General features: G+C 43.3%; 1 protein-coding gene across 1 annotated transcript in view; it reads left to right on the top strand.

Annotated features, from left to right (window-relative positions):
- The window catches only part of Hmga2 (high mobility group AT-hook 2), a 122,396-nt gene extending 107,730 nt beyond the window's left edge, over window positions 1–14,666 (top strand). The window contains exons 4-5 of the mRNA XM_052753775.1: window positions 1,808–1,840; window positions 14,526–14,666. Coding sequence (XP_052609735.1) covers window positions 1,808–1,840; window positions 14,526–14,573 — 81 coding nt within the window. The 3' untranslated portion in view covers window positions 14,574–14,666. The remainder of the gene's footprint in view (window positions 1–1,807; window positions 1,841–14,525) is intronic.
- Window positions 14,667–16,678: the final 2,012 nt, after the last annotated feature.

Raw genomic sequence — 16,678 nt, 5'->3', positions numbered from 1 at the left:
CACAGTCCATCACTGCAGGAAGTCAGGACAGGAGCTTAAATGGGGCAAGACTCTGGGGCAGGAACTGATGCAGAGGCCATGGAGGAGTGCTTACTGGCTTGCTCATTATGGATTGCTCGGCCTGCTTTCTTACAGAATCCAGAGCCACCAGCCCAGGGATGACCCCACCTTATAGGCTTGACTTTAGGGAGACCTCCCCCTGCCCCAAGGTCTCCTCCTCTTAAATGACTGTATCCTGTGTCAAGTTGACATAAAACTAGCCAGCACAGGTCTCAGTGCTGAAAGAAAAATGAATAACATTTTTTTTTTAATGAGCAAAGCAGTAGAATACACATTTCTTTACAGAAGCTAAGTGGATGACTAGTAAGCACATGAAAAATGTTTCCTGTAATTAGGGAATAGAGAATTTCAATAGGAGCAATGGCATTTAGCTTTCCACCCAGTTGGAAGTCTAGAATAAAAATGACAGACAGTAACAAGTGCTGGGACATATGTGGAAAAATTAGAACTCTCCTTCATCCCTGGCGGGTCTGTAAGATAGCGTAACTGCTTTGGAAACCCATCTAGAAGCTGCTCAATTTAGGGCGGCTGGCAGAGGGTTGGGGAGGCTTGTCATTATCACTCAGCAATACCACTCCTACGTCATCCACAGTGGATGAAAGCATAACCATGCTGCAGTGTGTTTATGAATGCTCATAGGAGCCGCTCATAATAGCCAATAGATGAAGAAAGCCGGAATAGACACCAACTCATGAACATCCAGATAGGTAAAATGTGGTTGGTATACATTGGGCATACAAAGCAATTAACTGTCGATACTATAGTAGCCATTTTCTCAGTTCTGTTACAAAAGACCCAACAAAGGCAACTTAAGGGTAGCCTTGGACTTGCAGTTGCAGCCGGTGCAGAAGCCTGAGGCAGGTGGTCACTTTACTTTCTCTCTTTGGGGGCGGAGAGATGAGTGTGGCTGCTCAACTTCTTCCTCCTTTTCATTCAGCCTGGGACCCCGACAATGGGATGGTGCTGCCCCTTTCAGGGTGGGTCCTCTCTCTTCCGTTAAACATTTCTTGGAAACTCATTTGCAGACACACCCAGGCAGGGGTGTATTCCCATGGTTATTGTCAATGCAATTAAGATTAGCCATCTAAGATATTACTGTATGAATTACCCTCCTCACTTGGAAATTAAATTCGTCAATGAGAGGGGGCAGACACATGAGAAGACCTGAGGCATGATTCTTCCACTATGAAATGTCTGGAACAAGCCAATTAATGTAACAGAGGGTAAGTTGATGGTAAATTCAGCTCAGGAGGTTGCCGAGGGAGGTGGAAAGCCATGGGGAGCGGTCACAATGAGATACAAAGTTTCTTGTATGGACAATGAAAATGTTCTAAAATTAGGTTGTGGTGCTAATCATGCACCTGTTGAATAAAGATTCCTCTGAATTAGCCACTTTAAAGGAGTGAATTGGGTGGTTTGTAAGTTTTATCTTGGTAAAGAATTAGAAAAAAATGTTAGGATGTTGGGGTTTTCCCCTCTTCAAGTTTGATGACATGCAGACTGAAAACTGAGTTATTCTTATAGCAAATTTATTTCAATATGAGTACTAAAGAACGTGTATTCTTTCCCTCACAAGTGGAGATTATGAATAAACACTCTTTAACGTAGATAAACTTTTTGAATGTTGAATTTTCCCCTTTGCTTTGCAGATCCACACCCACACTTAAAGCATGAATACTTGGCTTTTTTTTCCCTCTGTATGTTTCCTTTTAAAATGTAACATTTCTTTTGTTTCTTTCTTCCTTAGCCACAACAAGTCGTTCAGAAGAAGCCTGCTCAGGTAAGGCATGATCCCTTACAATTTTTTTTTCTCCCCAAAGAACGCAAGTAAAATATGTACCAAAAAAGGTTTCCATGCCTTCAATTAGCATTTTCTCCTTTTGATGATGTCAGCATCCAAATAGTCTTGAACATTTGTTATATCCTTCCAAGTCAGGAATATACATAGTCTGAGATTATTTATTAAGAAACCCAAACAGGGCCAGTGAGATGATTCAGCCGGTGAAGGCGCTTGCTGCCAAACCTAATGACCTGAGTTCAAGCCCCGGAGTCCACATGTTGGAAGGAGAAAGACAATTGTGGTAATTTTTTTCTGTGACCTCCACTCACACATCATGATTTCGTGTGTGTGTTGTGTGTGTGTGTGTGTGAAAACAGAAACAAAACATCAAAGGCCTTAGTCTAAAAGAAACACAAGTAACATGCAAAAAAAAAAACTATATCAGGGCTGTAAATAAGAATTTAATTTTATTATGTTTTATCAATTCTTTTTTGTTTGTTTGTTTTGTTTTTTGTTTGACACAAGGTCTTTTTACATAGTCCTGGCTGTCCTAGAACTCACTGTGTTGACCAGGCTGGCCTCGAACTCACAGAGATCCACCTGCCTTTTCCTCCCAAGTGCTGGGATGAAAGGCGTGCGCCACGGTGCCTGGCTTGTTTTACCAATTCTTTTTTTAAAAAAGATGTATTTTTTTTATTATGCATACAGTATTCGTCCTGCATGTATGCCTGCAGGCCAGAAGAGGGCGCCAGATCTCATTACAGATGGTTGTGAGCCACCATGTGGTAGCTGGGAATTGAATTTAGGACCTTTGGAAGAGCAGCCAGTGCTCTGAACCGCTGAGCCATCTCTCCAGCCCATTTTATCAATCTTAAACACTAAATTTTGTCTTTTCCTCCTGACTGTCCACAGTTCTTTGACTTGCCATAGGACTTACTAGTTGTAAATTACTCTTGATGTATGGCTGAAAACAGCAGACCATTGAATTGTTCTGTAGTATTTGATATCCTAAAACACCTACAGTGAGACTGACCAACTGGAAATTATGCCAGTGTGTCACATTCCCGAACTCTCAGGTCTCACTTAAAAATAACTCGGCAATAGTAAATTAAAATTATCCTCACTTCTTTCAGTCCATAAGCCTGGAGTTTCTTGTCCAAGCTACAGTGTATGCATAGAAGCATGGAATTTGTATTCGTGGAAGAAATATATCTCGAAGAAAGTATTACTGACATATAAATTAATCATCATTTCCAAGACTGTAAACTAAGAAAATATAAGAATATATTCTGGAGCGTAACTCCATGGTGGAGATTGCCTAGCATTCATGAGGACCTGTGTTCAGTTCTCAGCACGAAAAGCAGGGAGAAAAAAGAGGTCCTGCTATTTTCTCCCCATGTGGACATGCAGGTAGAACCTAGTAAAGCAAGTCAGTAAGTAGTGTCATAAGTAGTGTCCTGAGTCATGAAGTTCTTTGTAGACCTCTTTCCTGTAATTAAAAATAGCTGTAGAAATGTTGGTTTCTCTAGAGAGCTTTCTCCTAAAACTACATCGCTTTGCTTAGAAAAATACCATGCAGGCAGCCTTAACATAGGTACACCTCTCTAGAAATACTGCTTGGGATAAGACTAAGGTTTTTGCCAAGCAGTGGTGGCATACAGCTTTGATCCCACCAATTTGGAGGCAGAGGCAGGTAGATCTCTGAGTTCAAGGCCAACCTGGTCTATAGAGTGAGTTCCAGGACAGCCAGGGCTACATAGAAAAACAAACAAGCAAAAAAAAAAAAAAAATTCTAAAATTTTCAAATGCATATAAAGATACAGGCGAAGTGAATGAAAATAATTACATGTAATGTATTATGAGTTTGATAAATCCTAAGCTGTACTAGGACAACAATGAAAATCATTCGCTGTGTTGTTCCCAGCCTGGCATGGGCAGTACTAAAAATGTTCAGTGTTCTTAAGCAATATTTAATTAAACGAAATGTAAACAAACACTCAATATGCTCTGATAGCCTTTCATCCTTCACTGGGAAGAAAAATCAAGAGAAAGTAAATGAACAGTGCTGTGTATTTTAGTCAGAGGCGACTTTGAGGCTCAGCATTGCATCATGGTCTACAGATTAATAACCTTATGTGGTTTGATAGCATTGATTCCAATTCTCCTCTCGGTGTCATAGGGAAGACACACTGAACAAAAAGTAACTCGTCAGAGAATTGTGGGATGCAGGGGGCTGGAGGGATGGCTCGGAGGTTGGGAGGCTCTGGCTGTTCTTCCAGAGGTCCTGAGTTTGCTTCCCAGCACCCACATGGTGGCTCACAACCATTTGTAATGAGATCTGGCGCCCTCTTTTGGCCTGCAGAGATACATGCAAACAGAACACTGTATACATAATAAATAAATCTTGAGAGAGAGAGAGAGAGAGAGAGAGAGAGAGAGAGAGAGAGAGAGAGAGAAAAGAATTGTGGGGTGCAGAGGTTCCTATTGCAGCTGTGCTTAGAGAAGATTCATATGCATATAATACAAAGCGCCTAAACTCTGAGCTGGATGTGAACATCTCTTTCAAATCCTGTGTTCCCTCAAAGTCCACTATGTGTGAGTCTTTACACCATGGGAATATTGGCATAAGCCTCCTATCCAGACCATTGTTTTCCTAGACAGCAAGTTGCTAAACACTTACCTACAACCGCTAGCCCCATATGTCATCCATTCTGCTTGCTTGGCTGGAAGACCTTTGCCTAAGTACTTTCTATGAACTCTCCACGTTAGCCTAATGGGCAGCCAAGAACGAGCATGCTCGATGAAAAAAGAAAAAAAAAAAAAACATGGCAAGATGTTTGAACATTTGTTTAATGAGCAAATGGCCACAAAATGTCAGTGTGTATGTGATCCGTAAGGGATACAGACGAATGGGTAGAAAGTCATGGGTTATTAAGGGGATGGATTCCCTAAGAGCTGAACTTCATGGGTTTCTTTGATTTTGTTGTGGCCTATCTAGGCACAGAAGGGAAAGTGGAGACGTAGAAGGAGATGCTGTAGGTGAAATAAATGGCTTGTAGGCTAGTAGAAAGGCACAAACATATGCATCATAGACATATGCATCATAGGTAGAAATCATTAACGGCTCTGCAAATGATTGTAAATTGGGCTTTAAAACACCAAGGACAATATAAGTGAAATCACACACACACACACACACACACACACACACACACACACACACACACCCAGGGGAATCAGAAATCTGAAAGAAGCCACAAGAGAAGCAATGGCCGTCCCCTGATCTGTCTGGCTGTTTTACAGACCTTGTTCCAAATTTTCCCTTTAAAGGAAAAACACTCAGATGGAATTAGGAGGGAAGAGAACATGGCTCGTTGGACTGCCTAATTTACATTGTCTCGAGGCACAGTGATGAATTATGTAAACACGGGCATTACGTGGAAGTTCACGGAGGATAATGTAAATTTTACAGAACAGTCGAAGACTCCCTTCCATCTGTTTCTTTCACAATTCCGCCCCAGAGGGCTTGTCCCCCAGCAGTCTGGATTGACTCGGACTCATACATAGCCTTTCTTCATCACTCAGGGCTACGTTCAGGTCCTGCTCTGAGATGGTGGCAATCAGCCAGATTAAGTATGTCGCGTGTAAAGCAAAGAGACTGCCATGCATATGACTACAGTGCTTCCTTCTGGCCATCCCTGGACTTTGTCCTGTGTGTCCATCTAGGAAATGTGGCCCGATAACAACGACTCTTCCCTAATTCTCAAGAAAAGTGTGAGAAGTTCATAATATCAGGGAACTAGCTTACTTTGTTCTAGCTTACTTTGGCTGCTAAGTTTTTCATATTTCAAGATTTAAATTTTCAAAAAAAATTCAGAGGTTTTTATTCATTCAAAATGGTCCCCTTTCCCCCTAATGCTTCCATTACATGTTTTTAAAATGATTTTTTTTAATTGGGGGAAATTGTATGGCAATTGCTAAATCCTACCCTTAAGATGAAGACCACCAGGATCACCTCCATTATATATATATATATATATATATATATATATATATATATATATGTCACAAGAATGCTGAGTTACAGAGGCTCTGTGGTAAAGAATGCTCGCACTCCCTGGGATAAAAAGCATCAAAAGGTCACTCTGAGGGGGCAAATCCAGCATAATGCTGTCTCAGCATATGTGTTTGTATTTATAAGCATGTGTGTTTATAAAAGGTAAGGCAAGCTCTGCAAGGGAGGGATTGAGTTTGGAAAGTGCACCAGGTTCCATGAATCGCAAACTGCAAGTCTTTCCCATAATTCTTATGGGCAGGAACTCATCCCCTCCAGTCTAACCGGGAAGATGTCTGCTGTGTTCACATTGACTCTCTTTAAATTCCCAAACTGCAGAAAACAAGGCTTACTAGAAATGTTACTTTGTATTTTAAAGTAATAAAGTAAGCCGTAGATAGATAGATAGAAACTAGCTAATTAGAAATTAGCCAATTCTTCAGCAAACTGAGGTAAATCCTCAACCACATATGTTAAAAAGTTAGTTTTAGAAGGAATGGTAGACTTTTCTTTCAAGTTATTAATATCGAATGAAGGAACTTTTTTTTTCTTGAGTTTCTGTCTTTAACCCTACCTTCTGAAAAGGTTCCACTAGCTTCTCTATGTGATAGTTTCTCAAAGTTCCCATTTTAACATGTCTAGTGGCAATTAGGCGTGGTCCCTTATATATAATTCAGACATTTTGCTCTAAGGGAAAACAAGCTTTTGTTTGTTTGTTTTTGTTTAATTTTTACAACATTCCATCATTCAGCGCACACTGTCCATTTATAAGCTTTCCATGAGCTGTTAAAGCAGGAAAAAAAAATTTTCCTTTTGAATTGAAAACCAGTCGTTTTCTTAAAGAGCAGAAACAAAGCATTCCACAGCAAAATAGCTTTCTTACCTGCAAATATCTTCTGTGTGAGGTGTGCCCCTGGGCAACAGAATCTCCAAAAACCTGTTCTCACGTGGTACTCACCCCCTCCAAGATGTTGAATGTTTTTACAGCAACTTCAAGGGCAGTTTTAAGGATGTTTATATGGCAGACAACCTAAACATTGTTTGGAGCAAAATGAGAGATTTCATTTGGGGGACAAGCAAGTTGATGAATTACAGCCAGCATATTCTCCTCCAAGAAGGCATTTTTACTGGGCACTTTTAGTCTAGACGCACAAAGAAGGACGGAGGATAGAGAGAGAGAAGAGAGCGTTCTCACTCCAACACTCACCTTTTACATGGTACCTTGGCCAAAATGCAGTAAATAGTTGATAATAAATCAGACTCACAGTCACCAGTCGGCTCACTCCGGAGCCTGTGATTTATGCACCAAAGCCATAAAGGGTACTGATTGATTTATTTCCCTGCTTACATTCTTCCAAGCTGGTAAAAACATTTTGTGGGCCAATAAATGTTTGGTACCAAGAGGCAAACACGAAGGATTCCATCTAAGACTTCCTTGAGTGTCGATGTCTTGTTGTATAGGAAAGACTGTCTGATTTCACCTCTGACCTGACCCCTTGGCACTGCAGAGGTCAAGGGAAAAGGAGAGAGGAAAGTCGAAAGCAGTGTTTTGCCCAGCTCACGGGCACAGCAGCACAGGCGAGGCAGAGGGCGGAGGAAGCGCGGAGAAAAGATCAGGACCATTAACCCTAAACAGATGCCGTAATTAGCTTAGCTGACTGTCCTAATAAGGAAGCATTGGCCAGGTGAGGCCAGCTGCCTCGTCCAGAATTGGCTACAGAGATACTGTAGCTCCTAACAGAGGCGAGGACAGTGGACTTGACACATTTGCTGTAATTTTGTTGCTGTTATTGTTGTTGGTTTATGTATTTATTTATTTAAGTTCAGCTTCTTAGCGGTGTGACTCAGCCTACCGGTGAAAGCACCGCAAAGCACCGCGCTGTCTGCTCCTCCTGTTCCCATCTCAGACGGCTGGCCATGCCTTTGCGTTTTGATGTCAGCTGGATGAAATCCAAGTATTTATCACATATCTAAATTATCTTCCACACTTGCCAACCCACACTAAATACAGAATAAGTAGTAATGAGCCTTGAAGCCCAGTCTTTCTGAGCAAGTCCTCCATGGTAGGATAGGATGGGTTTCAGGCAGGGAAGGATTGCTGAATCCTCGAACGTCTGCTGAATAATAACTACTTGTTAATCTACTATGATTATTGCTGTTTTTAGTATTGTTCAAAAGTCAAAACTCGGAGCAGGGCTGGGGATAGGCATCACCGGTGAAATTGCTTGCCACACAGATGTCAGGACCAGAGTCCAGATCCCAGGACTCATGTAAATACCCAGTGGGCATTGTAGCATGCTGGAAATTCCAGCCTCGGAAGGCAGAGGCTTAGCAGATTCTACAACAAGCAGGTTAGTGAAGACCCATCTCGACAAGCCACCAACCTCTGGCCTCCAACGCATGTGCACACTTGTGCACTCAAGTGTGCGCACACACGTACTCACATGCTTGCAAACACGCAGGAGCACACACACAAAGTATACCAAACATGCACACAAAAGGAGGGGGTGGGGCTGGGCAGATGGCTCGGCAGTTCAAAGCACTGGCTGCTCTTCCAGAGAGGTCCTGAGTTCAATTCCCAGCACCCACATGGTGGCTCACAACCATCTATAGTAGGATCTGATGCTCTCTTTGAACACGCAGGTATACCTGCAGAGCACTCAGACATAAAATATAAATAAAATTTCAAAAAATAATCTTAGAAAAATGGAAAGAAAAAACTCAGGATAATGAAAAAATATTGGTACAGTTTTCATTAATGTTGTGGAAAGTTCTGTTGCTTAACAGTAAAACACAGTGGCCAATCAAAGTTTTATACAAAGAAACTGAAAGGAAAGAAAGGGTTTCTCCTGGCTTGTGCCACCAATGAACAAGTCTGCACTCATCCAAAGAGCGGACTTCACTCGAACCATATTTTAAAATTATTTTGCATTAAAATGGGAATATGGGTGACTTTGGAAGTTTTTCCAGAATGCTTTCCGTCACACATGAATCCTTCTGTTACATCTTCAGTTACTGTCCTAAGAATGGGAAAAGTGGCAGAATCCATGCCTCAGAAATTATGGCTTCTGAAATGTGTGAGTAGTTTGTACTATTGTACAAAATTTGTACTGTTTTCACTATTGAAAATTGTGAGTTCCGTCTCAAGACTTTTTTTTTTACTAGCCCTTGATCCCAGGGCAGAGACATTCTTGTTATCCCAGGGACCAGTGCTACATCTTTTGCAAGACTTTCCACGGCAGAACTATGTCGAGACAAACATTAGTGCATTTTATGCCTGGCCTCATGGAGCAGGCCTGTAATTCCACAGAATGAAGTGGGCCTGCCTGGGCTACAGACCAGCCTAGTCAACTTAGGAATGCCTTCTCTCAAAATAAGCAATGAATGAGAACACAGTGCAGGGCCCTAGATTCAATGCCTAGCCATGAGACACGTCTTTAAAAACCTAGGACATCTTTTTCTTTTCTTTTTTTTTTTTTGGTTTTTCGAGACAGGGTTTCTCTGTGTAGCTTTGCGCCTTTCCTGGAACTCACTTTGGAGACCAGGCTGGCCTTGAACTCACAGAGATCCGCCTGGCTCTGCCTCCCGAGTGCTGGGATTAAAGGCGTGCGCCACCACCGCCCGGCTCTTTTTCTTTTCTTGATGGCGAATTATTTAACAACATTTTTTTCTTTCTTTTCAATACTCTTATTATTCAATAACACATATAGAAACAAACACAGAATAGGTGACTGGGTTAATAATCAACATTCTCCACCCCAGCAGGGTGTTTACCCATATGCTCGGCACACTTTTGTCAGAGAACCATACAGTGCCACAAGATGGGTATTGGCCTTCCTGGTCTCCCACAATGAAAATAAGACACTGGTTACTTGACCTCCTAGTGCCATCATGGTTGGTGTCTGTGGTCAGTGACATCTAAGATCAGCCGTCTTGGCCAAGCGGTGGTGGCGCACGCCTTTAATCCCAGCACTCGGGAGGCAGAGGCAGGCGGATCTCTGTGAGTTCGAGGCCAGATGGTCTACAAAGCGAGATCCAGGACAGGCACCAAAACAACACAGAGAAACCCTGTCTCAAACAAAACAAAACAACAACAACAAAAACAGCCTTCTTTATATGAAACATGCCCATGTAAGACCTCAGAAGCAACTTCATTGAGTGGAAGGTGGCACACACGAGTGGCCCTAATAGTTATATATTATTGAATATATGTAGCGCTAACAAAGAGCCGTGTCTTGCTATAAACAGCTCAGCTTTGCCAAATCTCCATTTTGAAGGACATATTCCTGCCACTTCACTCACCAGGTTACATGGATTATGTTGCACTCACCAGGTTACATGGGTTATGTTGCGTTCACCAGGTTACGTGGGTTATATTGCACTTCACATGGTTTTTGAAAATCTGCTGCCAAATATTCCGAGTTGGAGGGAACAATCACTTTTCATGAAGTCACACAATCCCAGTCCATTTTTTGATTCCAACTATAGGGCAGAAGAAGGAAAAAAATGGTAGAAAAACTTGAATTTACAGTCTTGTAGATCCTTCAGATAAAAGTGACAAGATCGGTGCCTGCTCCTTGAGGCTCAGGAGGAGAACCCTTTACCTCTCTTCTGAGAAGACAGGCCTCAAATATGTGTGAATCCCAACAGTGTGTCTGAGAATGTCATTTCACTGTAGCGGCCCTTCAGCCCTCTGTGGGCTGGCTGGTGACAGAGCTTGGCTCACAGAAGCAATTCTGATCTGTAGCATCGGGTGATGAAACCCTGGCAGAATTCTTTGCAATTAAAACAAAAAACACACAAAGGTTTATAAGAACCTGTGTGAACTGTGATTTTTGCCCTCCTTACCACAAATATCACAAAGCACCATGATGTCACCTGCCACCAACTTTGCCAGAAGCTCTCCTCCACTACAGACCTGCTATTTACTCTTCCTCCAAAAATTAAGCCCCAGGTTCTATTCTTAACTAAACTCCTTGTAGTTCACATCCTTGCCTATACCGCTAACCACCAAGAATTAATGCTGGGTACCAGGCTAACCTCCTTCCTGCTTTTGTAATCACTTAAAGTATACCCAAAGACACGACCATGATGTTGAACCAACTTGATGGAACAATAGATGCAGACTATGTCCTAGGGATTTTATCTGCAAAGCTTTCAAAGCAATGCCAGAGTTCCGCAGGAACAAAAGAAAAACCAAGGCAAAAATGAGTGCCATTTTCTGAGAGGTATAACAAATACGTAATTCTCTAACTCTACCCACCCCCTTCCTCCCTACCATCAATTTTCTGCTGGAAACACATTTCACCCAGCTTGGTGTATCCTTGGTTGTCTTCCTAAGTAGCTGTGTGAATAGCAGGGATGTGTTCAGTGTTCGAGGGAGGTAGTGAGGGTTGCCCATCAAAATGTCACTGTACGATTCTACTCTGAAGTCCTTTGAGCATAACATTCCCGAAGCCCCATTCTGAACAGGTAATCCTTCTCTGACCAGAGTGCTACTGTTTGGTTTCCCCACTCACCAGCCAGCCCCTAATAGGCTGTGTGCAACTCAGTATTTCTATCTCTTTAGTACTTTAAGGCTGCCGTGGCGAGTTAAATCCCTCGCAGTTCCTCGGGCAATGTGTTGCAAGTGTGAAGCCCATCTTTAAGATACACATCTGGGGGTTACAAGCTGTGGTCCACAGTCCACTAAAGAGGACTGAGCCTGGAGGTTGATGGGAATTTTCTTTGTGGTTGGTGGTGATCGCCTTCCTTTGGGGACATCAGAGATGGCTGCTTATCCCAAAATAACCTCTTTTTTTTTCTGTTCTCTGCATGGCACGGGGTCCCTGGGTGCAGTTTAGTGAGTGTAGGACTCGAGTCAGTTTTCCAGAGGTATCTTTGCACCTGACAGGAGGGCAGCCGCATAGAGAGCAAAAGGCCAGGCCTCTAGAGAGATGAGAACAGAGGCTGGTAGAGTTGGGAAGTACCACCCACGCTGCCAGTGTCAACCTCTTGACACCTTGGCCTTGTTTTGGAGGGAGGCCCGCCGCCACCGAGGCTGTGCCAGGAAAGACGCTCTCCCCTAAGCCTTTGAGAAGCCCACCATGCTGAACATGGGAGAGCCACATTGCCACCCCACATGTAGCGGAGGAGCGGGACTTCCCACCCTGACCTCCTCATTAGGTTCCCAGTCCTAATTGATAGTTACCAGCCAAAGAATTTCAAGGTCAGAGGAAAGACACATAAATAAAACGACTCCTACTCCCCATGTTGTGTCAAGAAATGTTAAGTAAAGAGAAACAAGGGGCCATCCTTTGGGGCTGAGTTGTGTCTAAGGGGTTTGACTATCAGGATTTGCAGGAGCTCCCATCAAACAAGGCTCCTGGGAACATTCTATAAAGCTGATCACATTCCATTTAGTGGAAGGTCTCGGCAAGTTCGAGGCCTGAGAAATCCTATTTCATTCCCGATCCTCGGGTGAACAGATAAAAGAATATCGAGCTGATAGAAATAGAATAGCCATAGCTCAGTCCAGGGCGGTGGGGGGTTCCAGCCTGACTTCATCCTGTAAATCTGCTCCCTGGGAGAGGATGGAGGAAAACATGCCCACCTGCTCCAAGGGAGCAACCTAAAATGAGCCCACACCTCGTGTTATGAGAAGTGAGTCCTCTGGAGAGGACAAAGAAGGTATCTGCCAAACAGTTTAGTGACTTTCTGGAATTTAACTATTAAGTGAAAACACAGGGTCACGGGGCAGCTGATCCCGGGCTTGCCTCTATATGCCGTCTGCCCCTGGCTTTGATCCTGCTACATCCTCCTTTCTAACCAGGACTCCACAGAGAATCTCGGGGTCATGGCCTGTTGCCTCGTCAAGACGTGAAGCCCGCAGTTGGGCGGCCTGGGAGGAGAAGGGAGGTAGCTCCATGCGTTCCACATTTCCCACAAAACCAAAAGCAGACTAAACAAAACCGGTGTGAACTCCCGTGACTGGATGCTGCCTGCCATGATTCTCTGTTTTAAGCTGTAATCCATTCGTTTGTATGCGTTGTTTATTCCCTGGATTTACAACTCCTTCGGTCTTTGGGGGGAAAGGGAATGTTTGAATCCTTTTTTGACTTACAAGAAGCGGTGGTCTGTGGAAACAAACAAACAAAAAAAAACAGGATAAAGATTCCATGGTCATGTGCATGTGTGTGTGCACATTCACGGGAGGGCATGAGCAGCGAGCGAGTTGTGCAGTCTTCTCCCCTTCCATTTGCGAAGAAGAAGCGTCACACATGGTAACATTTAGGAGCCCCTTCACAGCTGAAGTGTTTCAGACACTAATGAATGGAAGTTTGGTCGCCGCGTAGTACAGACAAGCTGGAAGGCATGCCCCACTGAGTGGTATTCTGTAGTGACCTGGTGAAGGAAGAGAGGTATAAATTCTGTCAGTTAGCCACCCAGACAAAATGAAGCCGTGTGGAAAACCAAATCTATTAAAGCATGAAGGCTGTATAAGCTTGTTATAAGCTGGCCATTCTTAAATGGGGCTCCCTTGGCTGCCGGGAGTAAATGTTTACCTCTCTTCCCGGATCTCTTTCACATGCTGTCTTTGGAGCCGGCCAGCAGCATTTGATAAAAATCAACCTCCCTCGAAATGACACTTTTTATCGGAACTGTTTATTGTCTCCGCTTTACCACCCATGTCCTGAAAGGTGTTGCAGGTTTCTTAAATAAGCAAACGTTAAAAGGACTTTGTAGCTCACACCGGCTTGCAGAACCCCCAACAAATTCCAGAGCCACAAGGAGGAGGAATTGGATTTATATGAAGAGGTCCTGGAAAAAAAAAAAAAAAAAAAACATATATATTAGGTTTTCTCTGCTTGGCTGGCACACCATTAAATGTTTGCCTGATGTTGACGGATTTAGTATTGAGATTGAGCAGTTATGTCAAGCTTTGCTCCTTGTCTCAAAACGTGCTTTAATAAATGTAAGAATGAGGAAACGGCTCTCAGATGCCGCCACACACTCCGGGTGGGTCTGCTCTTGCCCTCCCACTGACTCTGCAGAGGAGTCCTACACCAGTCCCCAAACAGTAGTTTTGACCCAAACCTGCCCCCGCTTGCTGTGGAAACTTGGGTATGGTCCCACGTCTACATCCTGGGCTTTCCCATCTATGACAACAAATCTTGCAAATATCAAAACAGCACCAGCTACCACACCGTTCCAGGTACCTGGCGGATGGGTTCACATTCCTTAACATTGTTCTTAAGACTAGTTGTGCCAGTTTTTAAAAAACCAATGACTGGCATGCTGTCGGAAAAAAAAAAAATCTCTTCTTTTTTAGTGAGTAAAGCTTCCGGGGATCCCACATCCACATTCTCCGGAGGGCAAACAATTGAATTTGCTGACCAGCAACCTTGATGCCTTAAGCCAACAGTGACTAAAGGCAGCCCTGGGAAAAGACAACCCTTTGAGTCCTCAATGACGCGGGGTCAGGAGCTTGGGAAATGAGGGCGGGGAGTGTCACAGCCATCCTCTAGTTGAGCAAGCTCAGCTTTTGCATGGTGGAGGCAACCAGCTCTGTGCCCCTGAAGGATGGCGCACAGGAAGAGCAGAGCGTGCGCCCAGAACAAGGCCTAACCCACCTGCCCTCTTGTGTTGCAGGAGGAGACTGAAGAGACATCCTCGCAAGAGTCGGCCGAGGAGGATTAGGGGGCACCGGCATTTGATTTCTACCTCAGCATCAGTTGGATCTTTCGAAGGGAGAAGACATCGCAGTGACCACTTACTCTCTACTGCCACGGTCTTTCCACTTTCTGCGGGGTGGGGCAGGGGCGGGGCGGGCGAGGGGGCGGGGGCGGGGCGGGAGAAATCACATAACCTTGAGAAGGACTATATTAATCACTTTCTTTGTAATCCCTTCACAGTCCCAGGTTTAGTGAAAAAAAAAAAAAAAACAAACTGCTGTAAACACGGGGGACACAGTTTAACAATGCAACTTTTAATGACTCTTTTCTTTTTCCTTAACCTACTAATAGTGTGTTTATCTGATAAGCACGGGTGGGTGGCTGAGGAAAACTCTGTGTTGGGCTTAATCAGTCACTACATTCAAACCCTAACAGGTCACTCTAGTGACCAGGGGCATTCGTATAAGACAAGCATTGTATGTGACTCTGTGCGGGTCCCCTCAGATGCCACCCTACCCCAATCATAGTGAGTCTTCTGCTTAGGACACCAAAGATAAGTAGATACTACTCTCCTTTGCGTATAATCTTGTAGACACTTACTTGACTTTTTTTTTTTCTTTTTAATTCTAAATGAGACAAAATGCTGGTGTATCTTTTCATTCAGCTAGCAAACCGGGATAGGCTATGCTCATTTTTCAAAAAGGGAAGTAAGCAAATAATAGATGTTGACTCCTGTGTTTATGGGCTCACACATATCAGCAGGAGAGATACACCCACAAGCATCCGTTCCCTCTTGGGGAGACCTACACAGTCGAAAGCTACTTAGCAATAAGTGACACTTGTCAGCCTCGAAGCATCCTAGACAAGTGAAATTATCCTTTTTTGGAATTTAATGAAAAGGTACAATACCTGATGAACTCACCCAAATGAGGAGGAGGTGGGAGGAGCAAAATATAAATTTCTTTTGCTGTATAGTTAAAGGACAATATTTTTTTTTGAAAAGCAAAAAAAAAAAAAAAAAAAAAAAAAAGCTCTCGCCCACTCTCCACCTTTTCCTCCCCGCTCCCCAGCCCCTCTCTCTCCTCTCTCTCTCTCTTCTCTCGTTCTTCATTGTATACCAGTTTCCGTGAAAGACCGCAGTGCCACTTACCTCAAATGAAGCCTGTGTATTACTTCAGGTAATACATTTTGTTTTGACATAAGATGGTCGGCGGCCGAGGTGCATTATCTTGGTTCGGTCAGCCGTCTCTGCATTCAAGCTGCACTTTTAGCCAGACATGCACTAATCCCCACTACTCAATACTACCTCTGAATGCTACCGTGAATTTACAGTCCTGCACTTGTTACACGCTGCTAGACAAGAGCACGGCAAGAGAGGAAAACTTACTGGGCAGGCAATGCCGTCATCCACAGTTCTCTGTCATCCTTGTCAAAGACGCGCCCTTACTCTGTCTCAGCGTGGCTATGCATGTTTCTGTGATTTTTTTTTTCAATTAAAATTTTACAAGTGCTTATCGCAGCTTCCCTGCTAGAATGCTACATTAATTTGAAACAGTTTTTTTTTTTTTTAAGCAAGTCGCTCCTAGGTTCTTAAGGATAATTTTCTTCAGTGACACTACATAGTATCACACACACACACACACACACACACACACACACACACACACACACACACACATGCAGGTACACATGCAATTTGTCTGTAGTGTTCAAATATTACTGTCCAAGTCTGTACCTCAAAGGAAGTTGTTGATAGAAACAGACTAATTGACTTGCAAGGACCTACCTCCAGACTTCAAAAGGAACGAACCTGTAGCCTGCAACGTTCTCTGAGTTTCTTCCTCTGATGTTTGAAATAGTTCCAACTTCACCTAGCCCTCATCAAAACGAATTGTTTTTTAAAAAGACACTTGATAGAACACTTTTTTTTTTTTTACGTACTTTTGCAAAAATGAGTGAATAGATCAAGCCAGCCTTCAAAGAAACTTGAAACTTTGTAGGTGAGCTACAAACAGCTCAGCTTGTGCCTAATGCAATCAGAAAATAAAATAGGGTTTTACGATTAGTTGCCTGTAAGAGTAATGCTTGACAGATATTTTCATGTATGTTACACAATGTGAGTTTTGTACA

Source organism: Peromyscus californicus, unplaced genomic scaffold, assembly GCF_007827085.1.
Source record: "Peromyscus californicus insignis strain IS unplaced genomic scaffold, ASM782708v3 Scaffold_24__1_contigs__length_46423439, whole genome shotgun sequence".
Classification (NCBI taxonomy): Eukaryota; Metazoa; Chordata; class Mammalia; order Rodentia; family Cricetidae; genus Peromyscus; species Peromyscus californicus.
The sequence above is the reverse complement of the archived record's forward strand: the minus strand, read 5'-3'. Positions and strand labels throughout refer to the sequence as shown.